This window comes from Zosterops lateralis (genome assembly GCF_965231275.1).
Source record: "Zosterops lateralis genome assembly, chromosome: 1".
Lineage (NCBI taxonomy): Eukaryota > Metazoa > Chordata > Aves > Passeriformes > Zosteropidae > Zosterops > Zosterops lateralis.
This window is the reverse complement of record NC_139762.1, coordinates 70,116,875-70,140,457: the sequence shown is the minus strand read 5'-3', so window position 1 is coordinate 70,140,457 and position 23,583 is coordinate 70,116,875. Positions and strand designations below refer to the sequence as shown.

The following is a 23,583-nucleotide window of genomic DNA, read 5'->3' as shown; positions in this document are numbered from 1 at the left end:
CATGCATGGAAGCCAATCTTGAAACAAGCTTGTCATTCTGGAGGAAGGAAAGAGTAAACAGCAAAATGAAGACGTTCCTGTGTATTTCAACAAACTCAGAAATATTAAATGGCTTCCTGTTAAGATAATCCTCAGAAGAACAACAAAAAATATGGAATATTCTTATTAAGAACACTAAATAAACACCAAAAGTAGATCAAAACACCTGACCAGAGAATATTCAGCAGCTTCTTTGCTTCAGTTGACAAAAAGTGCAAATTCTGACAGGTAGGAAAATGAAAAAACCAGATTCCAGAGCATCTCCCCCAGCTACATTTGTACTGCTCCACTAGTTAAAACAAAAGCATATGAGTATATTCGAAGACCAGAAGACTTGAAAAACCAAACCAAATGAAAAACTTCAGAGATTTTATGGAAAACACAAAAGATTTGTATGCTTTTGTTATTCTAGAAAAGGACAAAAAGGCAACATGTAAATCAAACAACTCTGGAACTTGATGTCAGCCAGGGAATGCAGGAAAAAATATAAGAAGTTGATTTACTGAGCCATTCTAACTCTGTAAGTATGTGCATCAAGAAATAGACCACAAATGGTAAGAAATCCAAAACTCAATGTCAATGTGAAGAAACCATCTGCGAAGGACAGCACCACATACAGAAGTGATTTAATTGAAAAATTATTTTACACACAGGAAGGAAAATGACATTTTTTCATACTGCAGTCAGAGTAAGCAATAACACCAGAAGGTATGAAAAAATTTTGTAAGCTCAGATTTGTTAAAAATGTACAACAAATTTGTTCAGTATTTACAGAGGTGTTGATTATTCAGAGCAAATACAGCCTTTCATGAATTCTTTGATTTAGAGTATTTTCAATTAACACTGGTAACCAAAAAGTGATTTTGCATGCTCCCTCATTTGGGTAGTGTCTGCTATGGATAACTTGGCTAAGAAGCTCGGTGATTATATATATATATATTAATTTAACATAATTTTACAAAGACAGCAAACCAAAAAGTTGCCCTTGTAGCTGCAATTCTAAGCAGCAAAGTTTATTTGGAATATATTTCTAAAAACAACTTTCAACATCAAATAGTAGAAGTTCTGTTACAGATGTCATCTGAGCAAGCAGCAAGATGCAAATTTAAAACATACAGTAATTTTTCTTTTGCATTAAAGATATGAGATCACACGGTTAAGCACATGGAAGCCCATGGGACAAATCAGCTTACCACAAAAAGGAAAAAATAAACCAAAAAACAAAACGTTCCTGAGAATTTTAAGATTGCAGGATTGCAGTAAGGACTCTCATTTTTCAAATGATCAAGAGGCAAACACTTCAGACAGTGGCTTCAAAACTCTGAATGACAGTCATGCTAGTATGTGGCTCACTTCTCAAGTGTTCACTAGAGAAAACTACAAATGAGACCTTGTTGCAATGAGGATTAAGTTAACTAACCAGAGTTGTCTGTACCTACACTGGAATTCCTGCCCTCACCCACTCTCTTCTCCTGCCATCTCCACAAAAGCTGACAGAAAGATTTGCAGCCCACTGATTCACATTGACACATTCTGATATAAGACAAAGGTAAAGCTACGTAACTGAAAGATTTTGGAAAAAATGCTTATCATGTTAGTAAAAAAAAGCTCAGCACCTTGCAGATCAAAGAATATTTAACTATTTTGTTTGGTTATTAAACACAGAAACAAAAGTCTAAGAAGACAATAAAGCAGTAAAAACTTGAACATAACATTGAAAAAATACTCAAATAACATAGCTGATGTTGTACTACAACATTTTACTTCATTTAAGTACAGAAAATGTCACCCATCCTATGATTTATAAAGTACACAAAATATGTATACATAAAAGAAACCAAACCCCATCAAAAGATGATCATATTTGTGCATATGTACATAGAACATACACACCTAAAATGTGCAAATTTCTTTTAATGCAAGTTAAACAAAACATTTGCAGGATAGAGTTGTACAATGATAATGGAAGATAAAGTATTCTAGATATCCTAATGGTGTTTCATATCTACAGCCAGTGCAAACTTACAAGGCACAAACTCAATGCTGATGCTGTAGTGTTTTAATTACATTCAGGCACATCTCCATTTGCAGTTCTGCAGAAAAAGAGCAATGGAAGTGCTACCTCTATACTAAACTGCCAGCCTTCTCTTCCAGTTTAAGCACTAAATTGATGTAACCTATATGCTACAGTTACCAGTGGGGTTATGGGATAATTTATCACTGGAAAGACTGGCTAAAACATCTGTTCTAATCTCCTTGCATGTGGAAGTGTGCTATTTCCCAAAATACCTCCCAGATATTCTCCAAAGACTACATATACCTTGCCAGCCTCAACACGTGGGATCTTAGAGGACATTACTAATGCTTTTTTCTAACTTTAGTCAAAACTTCACCAGGAAGAGAATCCAGATTTTAAAAACCAAAACAACAAATGAAACAGTTTCAAACAACCCCCCAAAACCAGCCAGCAGAACATCTTCTGAGCTACTTGCATTTAACAAACTTGTGTTAAATTGCATAGTGACAGTGTGTACCAGCTAGTAAAGAGTTAAAAACAAAAGCTTGCTGTTTAAGGCAAAATTTTAACACAGCATAGCAGAAAAAAGCCAAATAAGAAGTCCATCAATATTTAATCAAAGTACTGGCCAATGTAGTCTTATCCTCACAGTGTCTTCTTTCTCACTTTAACAGCAAACACTTGTAGTATGCTTGATTAGAAAATTTTGTTGCATTTTTCTAAATTAAATGAGAGCATTTAATATGTATGCTGATTGACTGATACTGAAAATACCTGACAAGTATGTTCTCTCCCACCCCTTAAAAAGGTTTTTGATCTTACTGGGAGTTTAAAACTCAGTGGTATCCAGGTCTAATATACTACCTAAAATGGAACTAGTAATTTAAAGCTTTCTAGTATTTATTAGACATTACCACATCACTTTGCTGTCTCACGCTAAAATTGCATTTTTGTATTATTTTTCAATAGAAGACATTTAATAGACATCTGAGGAAAACAATACAATACAAAAGCTTAAGGGTCCTTGCAAAGGTATCTTCTATCCTTCTGCAAAGTAAGAAAGGGGTGATTTTATTGGCATATATTTGAAGTGCCATCAATAAAGACACGAGAATACTTTAAAAAGAAAAAAAAAGTTCTAACGCTTCACACATATCTTTGGTTTAGCCTTCCTGACCAAAGTCTTCTGTAAACTTCTTCAACTTCTCCAGGTCCTGTTCATTAACTGTTGGTTTTGTGCTAGCAAGCGACCTGAGCATATCACCCTGTCAGGAAAACACAAACATGCTTTCAGAAACAAGTACAGTACCACTGCTTGCAATTCTGCTGCCAGGACAAATACGTATTTCAAAAAAAACCTTAAAAAGTTCCTATTAACACAAAACTTTAAGTAAGCCTGAACACTTCTGCAGAGAGGCAGCCTTTTAACCCTTTAAATACAAACAACAGTCAGTGAGTTTTCCAGTAACAAAAGCATAACCTCAGGTTTAGGTTTAAGCCACTCATCCATTCAAGTTTTATTCAGCTCTTTTTTCAAAAGAACTGAACTTCCTTTTTTTTTTGGTCAGTTACTGTTATCAACCTGTGATTAACTAGAGCAGATTAAGTGGAAAATAATAAAAATAAGTGGAATCAGATGTTTCCATGTACTCTTCACAGTCCAGCAATGTAGAACAGCAGTTTGTGATTCATCTCTAGCAAAGTTTTACTGCTCATGACTGCTAGATTCTGTCTCTTCAATTTCCAAGATAAATATTTAGATGCTAGGAAATGGAGTTTAGAAAATTAGAAAAAAAAATTCATAGGTCTATGAAGTTGAAAGCAGCAGTTAAAATACACCATGAATAAAAAGGGTAAAGAAAATTAATCAATTCCCAGCCAAGGGCAACTGAAAAAAGTAGATTCCCAACACCTCATATTACTATAAAATTATGGGTAAAATCCAAAAATTAGTATAATGACTTTCCACACATGGTATTTGTCTCATCAGAGCAGAGGCACTCTGCTCAAAAAGAATGAAAGCCTTATCTTTTAAGGACAAGAAGTTATTTTGGACACTGAAACATCTGCCTGTAGTGCATCAGAGATCAGGTACCAGTAGGAGCACACAAGGAACTGCTGTCTTTAATTCCAGGAAAGACTGATTAAAAATTCAATTAGACCATGCAGGGAGAAGTTTTAGGGCAGGCCTGCACCTGCATAAATCCTTTTCTGCTTCTTCAGTATGCAAATACACACAGGAAATTCTTTTCTGAAATACAGTGATGGCTCTATTTACTAAGCACTGCCTGTGATCCCCATGAAATGCATTGATGTTTCATTCCTTACAGAACTGTTTGCACACAGGAAACTACAGCAACACAGATTTGTTATTAAGTGCTTCCCACAAACTTGGTACTCGGTACTTAAATTCAAAATGTTCTTCTGCTGCTCTTGGGGAAAAATATAGAGTGTGTTTCCAGCAATTATTTTTTTCTTAAACAGTGAACTAAAGTTGAAAACTGTCTTACATATTTTATTCCCTAGGCCAAAGCAAGTATTTTCATATGCCCAAAGAAAACAGCAGAAAGAGATGTATCACCTATGATGAATTTTAACTTAAACTACCATTACATCCAAAAATCTTACTACATTTTGATTTTTATACTTGTATCTATTTCATAGGCAATGTTTACCTATAGCACATCACTTCCCAATTTGCAGTGAATGTAATTTTCCATTTCCCAGTATTAATGCCACAGTGATGAGAAGAAAGTATCACAGTGCAGGAACCCTAAAGGTTTTGAATGAATAAAAGTCAAGTGAAAGAACAGTGCAAGAGCCAGATATTGTCTATGGAAGAAAGGATGGCAGCTGCATGCCAGCAGACAAGGATAAGAAATGCTTATCAGGGATGGACAGCTGTCTTTTTCATAAGCATGCCATACTGTAGTGATTTATGTTGAGAATTCAAATGTTATCTGGTATGTCTAGCATTTCTGAAAACAAGCATCTCATCCAATTGTCCTGAAAAAGACATTTTACCTTAAAGCCTTTTCAGAGTTCTGCAAAACAATAAAGAAATGCTACAAAGAATACCCACCATGGAAACTTTAGGCTCCAGTAATTTATCACTTGGGACCTCCATCCATGTCATTTCTATGGCTTCAGGATCACCTGGAGAGCAAGGGGTGTATAAATCTACCATCGTATTTGGATTAGACAATGATGGCCCTCTTACCTAAAAATAAGAAAACACTGAGTTTATAGGAGTTATTTTTTGAAGACAGAAACCAGAAGCTTAACAGCACTCCAACCAAAACCATTCCTTGATTTTATGCAGATGCCCTACCCATTGGGAACGCATGTCCTGTGAAAGAGAAATTATACAACTGTACTGGTATCATTCACCTTGAAAACATGCAGCTGTAGCCAGATACTTAAATTCACATCAGGTCAAATCCCAGAAGCCACATCCTCTTAAGGCTGAGGCTTTCTGTGGAAAACTGACATGCCAGGAAATCTGCTGGTGAAGACCACCTTTCCTGGTCCCTGGTCACTTTAGGAGTTCATTCATCACTAGTGAACAGCTCTCCAAAAACTTCCCAGTGCTTTTCGCTCTGGTATCCCGCGTTCCCAAGCTCCCAACACCTTTCCCGGCACCACCTGAGCAGCGCTCCATGGAAAACAGCGCCACCAAGCGGGAGAACAAAACAGCCTTTTTTTTATGTCCCAGACAGACAAACCGACCGACCGACAAACGTTGCACTGGGTGTCTGCTCCCTTTCTGCAGTACACTGTTACCTGCAGCACCACACACCCACGGGAACTCTGAGCATACGCAGAGGTTGAAGGACAACACACTAACTGCCTATGGGCAGAACTGGATTTGCTATTCCAAGCTGTATTTAGAGCAAGGTGCTGGAGAGCAGATTGTAATAGTCAAAATGCACTCTGAAAAACCTCCATTATCACATATGGCAAGGAAAGGTTTACAGTTAATTACCGACAACTGAGGAAAGCTCTGCTGAACTGAGGCAAGCCGTGTGTTATACCGCAAATAATAACGCTAAGGTTTTGCTTATTAAAACACACAATCACATCCAATTAAAGCACTAACAATGAGGTGGAATCAACGTGGCTCATGTCAGAGTATTCAAAGTATTGCAGTTGTGAGGTTTTTCCTTCCTTTTTTTTTTTTTAGCAAAAATAGTTAAGATGCAAGAAGAACTTTTGAAGTTGTTCAGCAAACTGTGACAACCGAGGTTATTTCATTGCTCCATGGCAAGCTGAAACATGCCTCAGTTTGTTCCAAATTTGAACAAAACGCTAAAAGCTAACAGCCCTTTAGCCAGAAATGCCATTGTCATGTAAAGTTAACAACAGAGAAATACTTCAGACATCACTGCTTAAGGGAAGGAAGCATCTAGAAAATCCTTGATATATCAAAGTCACTGTTTATTTATCAACAAATACAGCTTACATCACATTGTTACTGTGACTTGTCCCCAGAAGTTAAACTCTCATATTCTGGACCATACTGAATTTAAGTGTGTCTTTCTCTTTGAATCTTTGAATCTTAAGCTGAATGGGTTCATTGGAAGAAACCACACTGAAAAAAAGGAGCCTATCTTCAAAGTGAGTGTAGCTGTTCGGTTCAGGGCCATTAACCCTTTTATGTCAGGTTGAGTTACTGGTAAAAAACTGTAATTGTAACTGAGATGACAAAGAACTGCTGCCAACACAACATACATGGTACTCTACACCTTGGGATCTAAAGCTTTTCCTACCGCACCTGCTCTTTTAAGAAGCAACAGATTAAAGCCTCCTTTTACAGCAATTAGCACCTCTGCAGAATATCCTGACCCACCTTCACCCAGAATACATAAATTTCTGCAAAAATCGAACTTTGCACTAAAAATATTAACGAAAAGTACTTTAGTCTGGGTCTACTTTAAAATATGTTACACAACAAAATAAGACTTTATTCAACTGATACACATTGTATGGAGTTTAACCTCTGTTTATAACACTCTTACCACTCTTTTTTTTTTTTTCTATTTGAGTTCAACAGTTTACAGTGAACATTTAATTTGACCGAACAAGGCCCATCTGTGCAAATTCTCCAAGGGACAGACTTTCCAGATTTAAAGGATTTAGACTGGTGGTAAAGAATGCCAATTGATTCTCGTTCAGATAAAGTTTCTGAGATCCAAATATCAGGAAGAAATGTTTCTTAAGTCATGACAAAGCATGTAGAGGTAACTGGAAGATAAGACAAAAAATATAGTTTGAATAGGCTCTTTGGTGCGCACCTATATAAAAGGAAACTGATTTTTACATTACAGCAGTGTAAATGAAACACAGACCTTGCTCAGTTGTGTTGCATCCTTACTACTGTAACTGATTCAATATTTCTACCAGAACTCCACAAGAACCTTAATTTTTCATTTTGAAAAATATGCCAAGTAAACAGAATGTGCTTAAGTATAATCCATCTGTTCTCAAGTGGATGAGGGATGCATTTTTTTTCCCAGCATGTTAAGAACCACTTAACTTGGAATAGAAAAAGAGCACCTCTGCAACATTGCCATTAAAGTCAAACCGAAAACTGAATGCTTTTAGCACTCTCTAGAGACATTGAAAATGAGAGCATTAATATTCAGAAATTAGCTCCACCAGACGTATAGCAGGACTGGGGGGGGGGGCGCTACAGGGAAAGGAAGAACAGTCCTCTCTAGTCAGTAAAAGGGACATTCATAAACATGCAGTATTACCCAAAACCAAACTCAGTTTATTTGCAAGGAGTTTTCAAATTAAGACTGTTCTCAAGGATGAAAAAACTTGAATAACAACTTACTTTTTTAAAGTGACTGGCTGATTGCACTTTCCTAACAGGCTGCATCAGTGCATCACGGACAATGATGCTTATATCTGCACCAGAATAGCCATCCGTTCTCTTCCCAAGCTCTCGATAATCGGATTCTTCCAGGACGTTTGGAGTTGACCCAAGGTGAAGTTTGAACATTGCAGCCCTGGCATGGTCTTCAGGTAAAGGAATATAAATACGCTTCTCAAACCTGGTTTAAAAAACACAAAAACAAAGTGTTCCCAAGGTTCCAGCTCATGCAGGTGCACAGTGGAAAGAGCTCATGCAAATGAGTTTGCTCCTAGCAATGTTAGAAAGAAGCAGTTTCAGTACAATAAACCTTAAAAAAAAAAAATCTGAGGCAAATATTCAGCAACCTGTTCTCATAAATAATACTTAAGTTAGTATAAGCTAACATCCATAATGTAACAACTGCTTCCTTTACATCACAAAAACCACTTCTTCAGACTGAAGAGGTCGTTTTTCCAGCAGAGTTTTTCTTAAAAGAAAAAACATGAGAGGAAGAAGTCTTTAAGTGTTGGAGTGTATTTAAACAGATTTCACACTCAAAGAAAGAACTGCCTGATAACACAGTTATGCAACAATTTCTACAGTCTCCAACTAAATTAAGAAAACACCATAGATGGAAGTAAACTTGACGTCATTCCCAAGGAAACACTGGTAACTGCAGTTCCTCCTTTGAAGCAGCATCTGTTCTCATAGTGGAGATTACCTCCCACCAACAAAGTAAGAGCAACTCCAAATTCTGCTGAACACAATTAACCTGATATACATGACAAAGTGGCCCAAATCCATAAAAAATTAATTTTATTATAGCCATTGTTGTACAAGTTCCTTTAAGTCTTGTGGGCAAGGGCTAGGGAATTTCTCTTTCATGTTACTGAGTGAGAAAATGGTTTGGGTTGAGAGGGACCTTGAAGATCAGCTAGTTCCAACCCTCCCCTGCCACAAGCAGGGACACCTTCCCCTAGACTAGCTTACTCAAAGCCCCATCCAAACTGGCCTTCAACACTTCCAATGATGGGACATCCACAACTTCTCCAGGCAATCCATGCCAGTGTCTCACCACCCTGATGATAAAAAATTTCTTCCTCATGCCCAATCTAGACCCATCCTCCTTCAGTCTGAACAACTGTCTCTTGTCCTAGCATAACAAGCCTGGAGAAAAAAAACAAGGAACATCTCTCCACCTTTCTAATAAGTTCCCTTTATATACTGAAAGGCCACAGTAAGGTCTCTCTGGATCCTTCTCTTCTCCAGGCTGAACAGACCCACTCTTATAGCCTCTCTTCAGAGGAAAGGTGTTCTGATCATTTTCATGGCCCCCTTCTGAACATATTCTATCAGGTCCATGTGTGTCTTTTACTGTGGATCCCAAACAAAGCTGGAGTTTCAAGAATGACTTGAATTTTTCAGCAACACCTTCATTTCTACTCTGGGTCACACAACAGTAGAATCATGCAGATGGGAAGCCACGTCTGGAGGTGACCTGGTCCAACCCCAAATCAAACTGAAGTATGTATGGCTGGCTTGAATTCAGTACATAAATAAAAGTCAGTGTCAGTCACAAAAAAAGAAAAATCAATGATTCTTTAGCCAACAAAAATGGCCATTATCCAAACTGTGTCCTCATCACAACATAATCCTATCTGTCACATAACACTATTTGTCCACCATTTGACCTTGCTCTGCAGGTCAGAGAAAGATCCGAATAATCAGGTACAGGCAGTCCTGTACCTGCAAAAGTCCTTTATCTGCAAAACAGCAGTTAAAAATCACAAGTTATGCCTGAGCAGAAGAAAAACATGGCGTTACTCCATAAGATTACACTTCCATAAAAGACCTTAAGCTACTCACCAGTTTGTTAACAGCTGAGAAGGAAAACTCTACCCCCTCTTGCCCTTCTGAGGTGTGTATTTTCTAACCTGTCCCCCAAGTCCCCCAGAAAACCAAAAAGCAAGCAAAAAACTCCTCTGCTTCTTCAAGCATAATCATCTAGCCAAGAAAGCAGATAAACTACAGGGTCAATATGAGCATGAGCAACCCACCTCTGTCTAAAGGAGCAAGTGACTACCAGTTTAGGTAAGTCCACTTCACAGAACTGAGTTACAGAATATTAACTGTGTCTGCAAACATGAGCTGGATGAACACCTTAAGCACTCTCTAACTGAAAGCTCAAACCAGTTGTGAATTGCACACCATGAAAAAAAAAAAAAAGCCATCATACCTTCTCCTGATAGCAGAATCCAAAACCCAGGGTATGTTTGTTGCTCCTAAGACCAAGATTCCATCATTGTCAACACCAACCCCTATATGAGGGCAGAAATAATTTCACAGTTTAGACGATAAACAGAGACTGTTTTAAAAAGTCACCAGAAATTCATGGAGTGGAACTGCAGATGTTTTTAGTGTTCTAATGCAAGCTACACATAAAAATGTCTTAATTTCTCTGTCTGATTTTGAAAGCCAAATAAACTTACCTTGCATCTGGACCAGAAATTCTGTTTTTATCCGTCTAGCAGCCTCGCTTTCATTTTCACTTCTTGACCCGCAGAGGGAATCAATCTCATCAATGAAGATGATAGAAGGTTTGTTTTCTCTGGCAAGCTGGAACAAGTTTTTCACTAATCTTAAAGAAGGAAACAGCTTCAGCTATATTAATAATTACAACAGCAGAAACACACAACTTCAGATTGTGATATAGTCATTTCTTTTAGAGAAAACAAGGGGAAAAAGCATTAACATAAAGCTACTCAAAGACACAACATTCTTCCAGCTCCATGACTCAGAGTTATACTGAATGAGAGAGCCCAGCATGATGAAAAAAAAACCTTAGAGTGCTCCAGGCATGATTTTGCAAGATAAAGCCCTTTTTCAGTTTACACTTCTACATGACAGCCTGGACTGTACAAACCCACCAATTTAGAAAGATTCAAAAGAAAAAGGCTCTCTCTTAACATCTCTAACTTAAATTAATTCTAGAGAGTTTGTAAGAAATAACATGTATCCTTATACAACTTTACTTACTAAATAATTTTTGTATGACAAGAAATACTGGTTTCAAATCAAATAAACAAAACAACCTAAAACAAATCCCGTATACCCCTAGGCATCTCTCAGGAATTTTACTAGTTTAAAAAAGAAAAATAAATAGGAACACGCTGGGAAATTCTTCATATTACAGCACTAAATCTCACTCAATAGTCTCAAATGAAGTCAAGCATAAAATCTAATGCCAAGCTAGTCTCTAGTTCTGTACTCCTTTTGCAACAGAAGAAAAGTAGCTTAAGGTTTCCAGCTTTCTGGGGAAAAATATCTCAGTTCAAACACTTTATCTAATAGCCTTTCTTTCTCATTCTATCAACTTTAAATAGCATTGCTCAGTTGTCCCACACTTCAAACTATTAAATCATGGTTGTGACAAGCATGTTTATCATTATATGAAAATCCTTTCCCTATAAACCTAGAGCTTTTTTATTAATTCAGGAAATCTGTTTTTGGAAGAATAGATGGACAAATTCCTGGACTTCTAGATTGCAGCCAACATGTCACTCCTGGTCTTCTGGCTTTCTGGTCTTCTTCATACATCACATAGTAACAAATGAAGAGTTAGCACAGGGACCCACAAAATTTCCTTTCACGGCTGCTCCTCTCCTTCAACTTATCTTTGCAAGTCTCTTATTTCTTTCAGATTTTGCTTGAAATTGGGATGAACAAAAACCCACCTCTGTATTGACAAAGAAATGCCGCACAGCTGGTGGGACAGATGACTGGGGAGATGCCAAGAAGCAAAGTACCTTAGCACATCAGACTGATACAGTGTACAATCAGAATTCAGAAGGAAAATGAGCTCTGTGGTGCTCCCAAAATTTTTCTGAGCACTGAATAGAGTTTCTCAAAATGCAGCACATAATGGTATCTTTACATGGCACTGCAGCATAGAAACACCTATAGTTCTTTTTTAAAAAGACAAGACCATTCCCTCAAATTCTTTACAGCAACTTATCTCACTCTATAATAATTTCTTCTTGACAATGTTTTCCCGGACCTCTGGCAACTCCAACTTACTTTTCACTTTCACCTAACCATTTTGAGACAAGGTCAGATGAAGATACTGAGAAGAAAGTAGAGTTGTTTGCTTCTGTTGCCACAGCTTTTGCTAAGTAAGACTTTCCTGTTCCTGGTGGTCCAAATAGGAGAATCCCTCTCCAGGGTGTTCTCTTGCCTGCAAGAGAGAAACCAGCAGGTTTCAAAATATGATTTTTTGATTATGCTTCTCTAGGGTGCTCACAGGTTTTCCACATCTACCCATGAAACTTCTGTCAGATGGATCAAAATCTCTTTGTCAAGAGATCAGCTTAAGTCTGTGATACATTGGCACAACACACTTCACAGGCCCCAGTGCCAGTCCTGACTGGCCAATAGCAAATAAATGCTGTAATCCTGACCTGTAAATAGGTGTGGAAATTTAATGGGAAGGATGACTGCTTCTTTAAGTGCCTCTTTGGCACCTTCAAGGCCAGCAACATCACTCCATTTGACATTTGGTCGCTCCATAACAATTGCTCCTGTAAGAAAAGATTATCTAAGTTAGTGATGTACATATCTTTTCACGATTACAATAAATTCCATTTGTGATAAAAGAAATCTATGCCCATGTCTATACTGAATAAAACCAAGGCATTCTAGAAATCTGTTCAATAAAATAAAATAAAATATGATAGAAACATTGAATTCCATTAGTCAAATGGATGATATTTTTACAGAAATCTGTCACTTTTTTTTTTTTACCACAATGAACCATGGATAATCAGAGTATTATTGTAGTAGAAGTCCCGGCACCATCTCATCACTAAACCACCGCTGCACTTCCCCAAAAAATTTGAAATTTCATTTCAAACAGTGTAGCTGCACTAGGTCACGATTTTTTAAGATTCTCCATCAGATGAAGTAACTTGTTGGTATCTCCAGACATGCAGCAAACAAACGGATCATCTAATGGAAAAGAGGTTTGGGAGCTAGGCCTGAAAGCATCAGAAAGGTTATATGCATCCTGCTTAACTAAAGAAGTATTTTCTTAGTCAAGGCACATTCAAAGTTTTGCATCAAGTCTCATCTCCCTCACTCAATGAGTTCAGCTGCCTGAGCTCTAATTTAGCCTTTTCTTCAGACTGCTTAATCTGACATGCTAAAAATTTTGTCTCAACTACTTCTAGATGGGAAAACTCAGAACTCAGGCAGTAATAGATTTTTAGATCTATAATATTAGATCTTGTAATTCTAGCCACTACTTCTACTATCTGAGGTCAGATTCATGTGGGAAGAAACAAAGTCTGTACAGTGAGAGACAGGACAGGAGTTCGACGCTTGTCAATTTTCTGTCACTTTTAAAAAAACCAGGAAATTGTTCCTTATAACTCTGCATAGGATTAAATAATGTGCAGAGAAGTAGAAAAAGCACAGCACAGTTTCCAATGGTGATACAACAGATCCTGAAATTAGACAGGCACAAGATCTGGTAAATGTATTTGATCTTTGTTACAGTCAAAAACAGAACAATGAGGTTTCTTCAGATCCATAAGCACCTTCTGGTAGGGAAGTTCTGAATAGTTCTTCATTATTAAAGGGAAATAAATATCAAAAAGCCTTCTTTTACTGCACACCAAACTGCTGGTAGCTGCTACACGCTGCTTCACTGACTGTGCTCTGTATTTGAGTTCAAAAACCCAAACTATGCTACTGAATTGGGACAGCATCATCACTGCATGTAAGAAAATGCTGTCTGTTATTATAAATGCGCAAGAATCCATGTTTCTTACTCCTAAACATGAACACCAGTCTTTTTGTGAAAACAGTCCTGCTTACACTAAGTATTTGTATCATCATTTCCTTAGCCTCTAGGCAACATGCTAGTGCACTTCAGAGTAAAAAATACTAAATCAGTTTAGCCAATAGCTATCTGGGATTTTGCAATTTCTGTTGGAAAATGCTAGCTTGATAGGTTATACAATTTTAATATGAAGCACAGGGTGCAGGAGATAAATTTCAATATAGTCACTGTATAAGTTCATGGCACAAAAGCCCTTTAACTTCCATAAAGACTATGCTTTTGCATGTGAAGATTACACATACTAGCTGAGCCACTTACAGACATTAACTTAACCCGTAAAATTTAGATGGCAAAAATATAGGAACTTGCTTAACTGAAGTGATCCCTATTTAAAGAAAAGGATGCTTCAAATTACCCTGAAGTTGATTCTGTAGCTTCTTTTTTTCAGGGTCCTCTGATTCACCTTCTCCATCACTGTCATTCCTGATTTGGAAAAAAAAAAGTTGAAATACAGTAAGAGAGACTGCTGTCTTAGGACAAAAATCAGAATGCAAAAAGCAGAAAACCCATCAGGCTGAGGAATGAAAGAAACACTGAAATGCTTTCAGACCTCTACAGGTTTACATGATTGTAGAAAAGCAGAAGTAGACTTTTCTATGCTTTCTTTCCAATTTACCCTCCTTTGCTATTTCACCTTCCTCTTACGGGTCTGAGCCCTCTTGACACACTTCTATGTGCTTTGAGCCAGCTTTTAGGAAACACAGCCCTTACATCCAGCAACACAGAGGTGCTGGAATGGTTTGTTTGTAGACATTGGCACTTCTCCTCTATCTGGACATGCAACAGGACTTGCCAAATTCCATCTAGTACTATGAAACTCTTGTCTTACTAGAGCAAAGGAAACTGGAAGTTAAAGAAGGGAAAGAGACTGGATAGTGAACAATTGGAGTGGAGGTCAAGCAAATACATGTAGCCTTTGTGGTATTACCACTTCCTTCTATTATAAATAAGCAGAAGACGGTACAGCTCAAAAAAATAAGGCTGATGAGATGAGCAGACATTGAAAAAGACTGAAAGTCAGGTGAAGTTCTAAGAGACAACTGAGCAACTTCAGCTGTTCAGGGCTCCTAGAAAAGGCAGTCCCACCAGAAGGTATAGTCCTGAATCCTTCCTATCCCTATAAAGGCAGTAGCAAATGCAAAAGAGACTGGGCTTGTTTGGGTGGCTCTGCTTGCTCAGCTCTCTGATATTCAAAGTGAGAAACACATCCAAGAGAAAGGAAGCAGTGGAGAGACCAGGCAGCAGCAACACATTAGAGGGATTCAGTCCACCTTACAGAACTTTACTCTACATAGGGCTTTTCATCTCTTATCGTGTGTGAGACAGATCAAAGTCAGTTACCTCAGTAATCACCAGTGTGAAATTATTTTCTAGTTATCAAGTATTTAAATGCAGAAAACCTTTAAAGGTCATCAGGGTCCTTGCCATTAAATCCAATAATCATTGGACACAGCTGTTAGTCTGAAGCAGCTTTCATTCTTCAGTGGATTTCCTATTCAAATGTTCACATTTCAGTAAACCAGCACAGAAATGCTTGTGATGGTAATTCAAGTTATTTTTATTAGCCCACTGTATTTCAGCATTAATAGTCATCTGAAGCATTTCAGAAACACAAGTTAAAAATGATCTTTGAATAGTTGAAGTTTAGAATAAGCTGAGCTCAGGAAGTATTTTGCTTTACCTTCTCCAAAAACATACCCTTTTCCTTCAGCAGGACCAGACTCTTTAACTGGTTTTGGTGCAGTTTTTTCCTTCTTTTTCAGATATTCTTTCAGCTTTTCTGCTCGGTCCAAGTATTCTGTACATTTTGCTCTAATGCTGCGCTTTGCTTTATCACCCTGCGCTTCATCTAAGAGTTTGAAGAGAAACAATTCTTTGTTAACAGCAAAATACATGTGCATCAATCAAAAAACAAGACTAAAAATCTGTCTGCTTTATCTGTTGTCAATATACCTCTCTCAGAGCTTACCACATAACCAAACATCTCAACTACTTATTTTTCCACTATACCTTGGAAAGAACTGACCAGAAGGATGACATCATGTAACAGAAATCAAATATCCACCTGAACATTGCCTTGGCTTAAAATTTGACTCTAAAGGATTAAGGACAACAGCACTGGATGCCTTTCTGTCAGCCTTTCAAGCTTCTAGACATTGCTTTAATAACTGCTTTTCTAAAATAGCTAATCAAGAAGCTGCTTGTGCTAGGGAATTTTTATTTAGAACCATACTTGATTCTTCCATAGCCTGCTAATTTTAAAAGATAAAGAATCATTACATAAAACATCTGAAAGAATTAGGTGTGTTTCAACAGCCACGCTGTTCTCATAATCACTATTACAGTATTTCAAACCAATAATCAAAATTTAACATGTCAGGTTTGTGAGCTATGTTTCCAAAAGTACATCAGTATAGTTGAAAGTACAGAAAGTGATATTCTGAGAAAGTCTGTAAGATTTAAATGGACAGGAAGTGATAAACACAGATTATCCTAATAATAAAGGACTACAAAAAAACCTATTTTTTTCAAGTCATTAAGATCTGTAAGCGTACTTTTGTCAGGCAAGGAACCCTAGCCCACTTAAAAAAAGCCCACTCCTTGCATACAAACACTGAATGTGGCACAAAAGGTACACGGAAGTGTGAAAAGGCATAAAATAATGAGAGTATGGAAACTGAATAAAAATTATTACATACATGTCAATCTCATACATTTTCTCGGCCAAGATAAACAGCAAGACTATGACATTAAGGAGCAAAAAAATGTCAGCAGAGAGGCTTTAGAAGGGCAAGCAGCATGAATTAAAGGAGCAAAAAACACTCTGCAGATACAGCAAAGACTTCATGTGTAACACGGTTTTCAGCACAACAGAAATACAGGGATCCCTGTACTTATTGTCATATTTCCTCGTGCAGTGGCCAGCTTGAAACACTGCTACAAAAGTCCAGAGGAGAGACAGCAAACACCTGCCTCCTGTCTTAAAAAAACCTAAAACAAAACACAAGTAAAAAATAATCTGATTTCTTACAAGAACGGAGCAAGCACACAACACAGTAGAGGTAAAAGCTGCAAAATATACGACCTCAGTCAAACTACAATTAGCAAGTATCAACTGTTGATGAGAGCAAAAATTTAAATACTGATGTCAACATAAGAGATTACTCTTGTGCAATCTGACGACTAAGCTCTGCTTAATCATCCAACACATCACACTTACATTTAACAACGTGGAGAAAATACTGCACAGCGTGTTGGTACAAGCGGAAAGCTTCCTCATAGTTTCCTGCTTTATCTTCTTGTGCTGCCTTGCTAGCAAGGTCTATTGCTTTCTGTAACACAAACAAATAATTAATTGCTGTACAAGAGCATTTTCCATGATCAGAGACAATTTACGCTGTTACTGTTCTTTGATGGGCAGTTTTTCTGCTCCTCAGTATTTACCCCCTCAAAGCTGAAGGCAATTGATTGTCTTAGGTGGTGTTTTGTACAAGACACAACATTTCCATCCTTTTATGAACAGCAGGATTTACAAACTGCTGAGATTTACTAGCACACATAAAAGGGCAAGTGAGAAGAACAAGTTTCTGTGTACCAAGCTGGAACTACTACTGTTTTGTCCATGCAGTCTGTCTTACCAATCTCTTGCATTTATTATGGAAAGATCTGGAAATCCATTATCAGGCTCGGAGTTTTTTTATCATAGACCCAGACACGCTGAACTATGATACAGATGTGATGTTTAGGGCGTGGTTTAGGGGTGCACCTGACAGTGCTGAGTTAATGGCTGGACTCAGTCTTTTCCAAAGTGAACAATTCTATGATTCTATGACTGATGGCATCAGTAAACCCTATAAACAGCAAAGTCAATACAGGAAGTACTTGATTACAATCACTGAAACTAGCACTATCACTCTTCAAGCACTGTGCTCACAGACATCCTCAAAGACCAGTTGCTTGGCTTCTCTAGGAGGATTTAGATTCTAAATCTAGTGTGAAATTCTAATTACCACTCCGATGGGAGAGGAGAAAAAAACCTCCCAAAACAGACAGAGAATATACCCAAATCTCGAGCATCAAAGAGTTCTATGAGAAGCTATGAATGGATTTTTACTTCATTTGTTCAGCTAGTTTGAAATAAATCTCACTGTGATCTAAGCCACAGCACTGCACACACTGCCCTGTGGATTTATTGCACCGCTATTCCACTGCTCTTAAGTGCTCATTACTTTTTATAACACTTTTCTCCTTGGAATTCCCATACCACTTCGAGACAATTAAAACTGTCATTTTGACCACTGGTTCATGTAATTTGAAAATAAGCAGTCAGCCAGAGTTAACCAATATCAACTAAATATTCTATTGTCCCTCACCTATTTTTTCCCATGTGGTTCCCTTTCCTAAGCATTGCTAGTAGGCTCAGGATGATTATGTAATGTCAGGGAGCAAGGCTGGGAATCTGAACTGCAGCAAGAAGTTTCCATTAGATATTCCAGTATAGATACTCTTGCCACTACCTACACTCTGCTGTGCTTCAGGCTGAACAAAGCTAGTAAACAATAGCCATGAAATAAACAACAAAATATTGCATTCTATTGCTCTGTGTTGCTGTCTTGGAAGCAAAGATCATCTCAACAGGTCTAACTGAAATCAAAGGTATTTAAAAACAATGAACCAGTTGAACAGACTCTATGGCTCTGCTGGGGCAAGTGCTGGAGCACTGTAAACATCTGTTTCTTTGAGACAGAACCGAAGTCATTCCTTTTCGGTGAGGCCAGGAGCAGAAGAGCAGTTTCCCAGATACGAATGGAGAGCTGCCTCGTTGGTGCCCATTTTATGCTGACTCCCTTATGCACCTCTGTGCACCATTCAAATCTAGCAACAGGGCAAAAATTAACTCCCCAAAAAGCTATTTCCATATTAAAGTTCTTAAGTCCCGTCAGTGACTTTAAGTACCACAGGGCAGCCCAATAATTCCTGGATCCAGTACAACAAATACAGTGACACATGTGACATTAATTCCAAAGAATAAATGTCAAAGATCACCTGCTAAAACAGAACTGTGAGAAAACACAGCACGTTGCAGACCTGCTCCTCTGAAGTAGGCAAAAGCCTGCATCACATTACCTGGTTTTGCTATACTCTCCTTTTGCAAACAGCCAAAGACTATTACATGGCTATTAGATTCTCAGCTCTAATACTTCATTCCATCAGCCTGTTACTGTGAAGAACACCACTGCTATCACACAGAAAGTCATTATTAGAAAGTTGTATGAACTAGGGCATAGATGAGCAGCTCTAACTATCCCTGAAGCGCAAACTATGTTTTATCAGGCCGTGGGTTTATAGTTTGATGAACATCACCCAAGGCAAGAATGTCAGCTTAAAGAGGTGTCATTCTTCTCCTGCTTATTACGGACCCTATAACATCTCCTCTAGCTTCACCAGTGCAAACATCAAACTGTCAGTGTGAACACTGCATACAGAAACGAGCACGGTTCAAACAGCTGAAGGGAAAAAAGGACTGTTCGGAACGCACTTATTTCACTCCGGGCTCAGTTTTGCCGGCCGGCCGCACAAGGGATCGCACTCCCCAGCCCAGGGTTAACACAAGCGGAACAGCAGAGCAGGCGAGGGCTTCCTACAGCCACCAGCAGCCTCATGGCAACACCAGCCAGACCGCAAGAGGGAACGGCGCTTCCCGGGCGGGCATTAGGCCCCGCTGCCCGCAGAGCGCCTTCCCGGGGCCCTCCCGGCTCTCAGGGCCGGGGCGATGAGGGCCGTCCCCGCGGGCTCCGCCGCCCCGAGCCCGGGCCGGGTTAACCCTTGGCTCCCAGCCCGCCGAGCAGGGGCGTTCTCGCTCCCTGTGCCCCGGCCCCGCCCGCAGCCCCGGCCCGGGACGCCCCCGGCCCCGGCCCCGCTCCTTCCTGGCGCCGCCCCCCGCCCGCCGCCGCCTGCCGGGCCCGCCCCGCCCCGCGCCGCTGTACCTGCAGGTTGCCGGTGTTGGCCGCCATGGCGGAGCGGCGAGGGGAGGGGAGGAGCGGGAGGAGACGGTCGCGGGGAGCGGGCCCGGCTGCCGGTGGCGCAGCGCCCCTGCCCCGCCGCCCGCCGAACCGAAACCGCGGCCTCCGCCGCCGCTTCCGCACCCAGCGCCGAGCGCCGCTTCCGCCTCCGCCTCCGCTTCCGGGCACGCCCCGCGCACGGCCCGCCCCCGGTGCCCCGGGCCGCGCTCGCCGCCGGGGGGTCGGGCCGGGGAGGGGCTGCAGGGCGGTCAGTGTAATCCCCCCTGCCGAGGCAGAGCCACCTGGAGCGGTGACACCGGAGCGCAGCCAGGTGGGGCTTGGGATCTCTCCACAGGAGAGTGCACGGCCTCCCTGGGCGGCCCGTCCCGGCGCTCTGCCGCCCTCAGCGTAAACAAGTCCTTCCTCATGGTGAGGTGGGACTGGTTGTGGTTTAGTTTAGGGCCGCTGCTCCCCGTCCTGTCGCTGGGCACCACCGAAAGAGCCTGGCACCATCCTCTTGCCACCTGCCTTGGAGATATTTATGTGCATTAAACAAGATCCCCTCTCAGTCTTCTTTTCTCCGGATGAAACAGGCCCAATCCTGTTTTATCAGTCATGACAGTCATGAGCCGGTGTCACTCAGCCGTGGGTCAGTAATGCAGATCAGGTGACGTGCGATGGTTACAGAGTGGGGAGGAGGAAGTGACTCAACACAACCAGCTACAAACCAGTTCTGGATAAGCCACCTTGCTGTACGGACGGAGGGACGTCTGATAAATAAGTGCCACATCTTCCCCTCTGGCACATTAATTCCTTTAGGGCAAGAAAAGTATCTGGCAAACTTCACGGTAATAAATCCCATTCTTCCAAGTACCTCCAAGTTACTACAGTGCAGCTTTGACTTAATTATTCCAGTGTAACTTTTTTGATTTTATTTTGTAATAAAAGTCTGGTGAAGCTTTTTGATGTGGTTGGTAGGCTGTGTACTCTGGGCACAAGGGGAAAAGGCACATCCACAGTTCCCCCTGTACCAGGGAAGGTCGTGGTGAATCTCTTGGTAAGTGTCCTCATGAGTTGAGGATGCTTTGGTTGATTTTTAGACATGGTCAGTAACAGCTGTTCTCCTTGGATGGACTGCAAACATGTAAAGATATGGTGTAGGAAAGAAAAAGTCACATAATCGGGCTATGGGAAAAGAGAGTTTGGCTCTAAAGACAAGTGAAATTGGCCAAAGTGAAAGGAGAAATGATGATTTCTAAAGGAACCTTATAGCTGTGTAGTCATAAGGATTCAAGCATAGCATCAACGGTGGGAGGGGCTCAAGAAAACTGGGTTAAATATCATATATCCATTTCTTTCTTATTCCATCTTCAAAGGATTAGGCAAAACCATCCCTTTCACTCTTTCATGGTTGATTATGCCATCATTAAGCCTTTGGGCTACTTCTAACTTCCTTTTTATTTAAAACAGGATATTTCCTCTGGGTATCATTTCCTTTATGGTTTTACCTTCTCATTCTGATTAGAATGACAGAGTATTCTCAAATACGTTCCTGATGCTAGTAATTCTGTGTCATCTGTACCTATGATTTTTAATTCTTTAATGTTATTTTTAGGTTTTAGACTGAGGCCTAAAACAATAAGTACCTCACAAAAGTGCAAATATGCCTCTCCAGTCGCACCGAACTACCTTCTGAAACTCCAGAAAAAATGACTGGTTTCTGCAAATGTGATTAAAGAAAGTAAATCAGAAAAGACACCTCTGTCATTTACAGATAACAGGCTAAATCTTGCACTCCTTACTTAAGTCTTACTCATATAATATTCCTGCTATAATTTGACTTTGAAGCTAGTTTTGCCTGAGGAAAGACTAGATGAATGCTGAGTAATGACATCAAGATTATTTCTTGAGAAGCTAATGAAGTGTCATGTTAAGGGCATTACTTCAGTTTGAGGGACAAGTACAGTCACATTATCTAATACTTCCCAGTGCCGAAGTTTCTGTGTTACCATATTCGAAGAATGATTGTGTACAACCAAGTGCAAAGAAAATAAAACATAATGAAAATAAAACAAGATGTTCATATGGGTACCTACTGGCCTCAGCTAAGTTCATCCCATAGCTGCCTGGGGCATTATTGCTCACATTGCTATGGCATTACGTGGCACCGGCACTGAGGATGTCCCGTGTTTCCTAAGGCTGAGTAAGCTGTTGTGGAGAATGCTTCCTGCTGGCCATGCCTTGGTTTGGAGGGAAGGGGCCCACAGTGCATGTTGCCTGGATACCTTGGGCCAAGAGTAGATGGATACGTCAATAAAACCAATCATGCCTACGGCACAACTGGGTGTCATATCTATGATTCTCCTCCACCGTGGCAGCTGAGGGGTGGCCAGGGATGACTAATGTTACCATCAGGGTGAGATTGGCATCAGCTAAATGGCGCCAGAGCCATGCAGGTAAGGGAGGTCACTGCCTTAGAGACCTTAACAGGGCAGACAGACAAGAAAAGGAAGGTAGGAAAATATAGCCTCTGTTTTCCTGTATTTCCTCAGCTGATGAAGTGATGCTGAATCTGCTTAGATAAATTTGACCTAGGTAACAAAGGCTGTCAGTAGCAACCCTAGCAAATAAAATTCAGGTTGTCCAAATTCCATTGTGGCACCTTGATCCAGTTTGCTGTACACATAATGAGCTCGTCTGCTTGGGACAGGACCTGCAATGGGCTCGTGGTGCAGCTGTGTCCCTTCTCTGCACTGGGAAACATGCTGGGCTGAAAAGCAGGAGCACTTCAAGCCAGCGGCTCTCTTTGGGAATCTTTCTGCCTGTTACAGTGCTTGTGGGAGTCCTGCTGCTGTCATATTCCCAGGTAGATGGCTGCCATACTCAACCACTTTGAGTAGCACTGAAACCCCAGCAGCCTTATGGAGGAGAGCTGTCCACTGAGAGCTCTTATTCCTAAAGCACTCGGAGCTCTGGGTGCAGAGAGGGTGTTGTGTAGCCATGGAGCCTAGGAAGGAAAGAATCAAGGCTGTATTCAGGACCAAAAAGACTGACAACAAAATAAAACCATGTTACATTTATGACATTAGAGACAAGAATAAGCTTTGGGGCAAGACTTGAAGCACTGGGTTTTGAGGAGTTCATGGTCCTCCAACTCTACCCCATCTCATGGGTCTGAGGTGGATGGTGACAATATTTCCTGGCATCGGACGGTAATGGGTCTGGTGGTGCCTACCTGGGAAAAAAACCCCTTAAATTTGTCACATTTGATCTAAACTATTCATATTTCTTAATTATGTTAATTTTCACTCTACTTCTGATTTAGTTTTTGGACTTGGAAATTCAAAATATGTAAATGCTTGAAGGCACACTGATTTCAAATCAGGTGTGTATATATACAAAATGTGTTGTCTTCTGGACTAAGTTAGTTTATTCCAGGCAATGGAATGACTTAGGATGTATATTCTTGCAGTTCATGGTGAGATTAATCCAGCACAAAATGAAAATAGCCTGAGAAAATTATTGCAGGTATAATTCAGGGCACATCCTGAAACTGTTAATTTGATCTTTTGACAGAACCTATAAATAAAAATGTAGCTTATTTTCTTAAGTTGTGAAATACACAGTCCACTGCTACTACTATGTTTTTTGAACAACATTTAGCATAGTGAATTTCAGGACATTTTTCCTATTGTTACATGAGTACCAGCAGAAATTGTCATGAATAAAAATGAAATCCGAAACAGTATTTTTCTCAGCTTTGCAT

The 23,583-nt window shown here is 39.9% G+C and overlaps 1 protein-coding gene across 1 annotated transcript; it reads right to left on the bottom strand.

The window, feature by feature from the left end:
* Nucleotides 1–1,018: 1,018 nt before the first annotated feature.
* On the bottom strand, nt 1,019–19,909 carry VPS4B (vacuolar protein sorting 4 homolog B). Its single transcript, XM_083865004.1, has 11 exons — nt 19,803–19,909; nt 17,036–17,147; nt 15,514–15,664; nt 14,171–14,238; nt 12,374–12,493; nt 11,994–12,150; nt 10,406–10,554; nt 10,153–10,234; nt 7,896–8,115; nt 5,139–5,276; nt 1,019–3,321 (listed from the first exon to the last, which is right to left on the bottom strand). Exons 1-11 carry the CDS (start codon nt 19,827–19,829, stop codon nt 3,220–3,222), a joined length of 1,326 nt encoding a protein of 441 aa, XP_083721130.1. The 5' UTR covers nt 19,830–19,909; the 3' UTR covers nt 1,019–3,219.
* Nucleotides 19,910–23,583: the final 3,674 nt, after the last annotated feature.

Coding starts and splice junctions, on each gene's coding strand:
- VPS4B (XM_083865004.1), bottom strand. CDS start 19,829: ATGGCGGCCAACACCGGCAACCTGCAG. Junction 14,239..15,513: donor GGTCCTGCTGAAGGAAAAGG/GTATGTTTTTGG, acceptor TTTCCAAATCAG/GAATGACAGTGATGGAGAAG. Junction 12,151..12,373: donor ATTTCCACACCTATTTACAG/GTCAGGATTACA, acceptor TCTCTCTTGCAG/GCAAGAGAACACCCTGGAGA.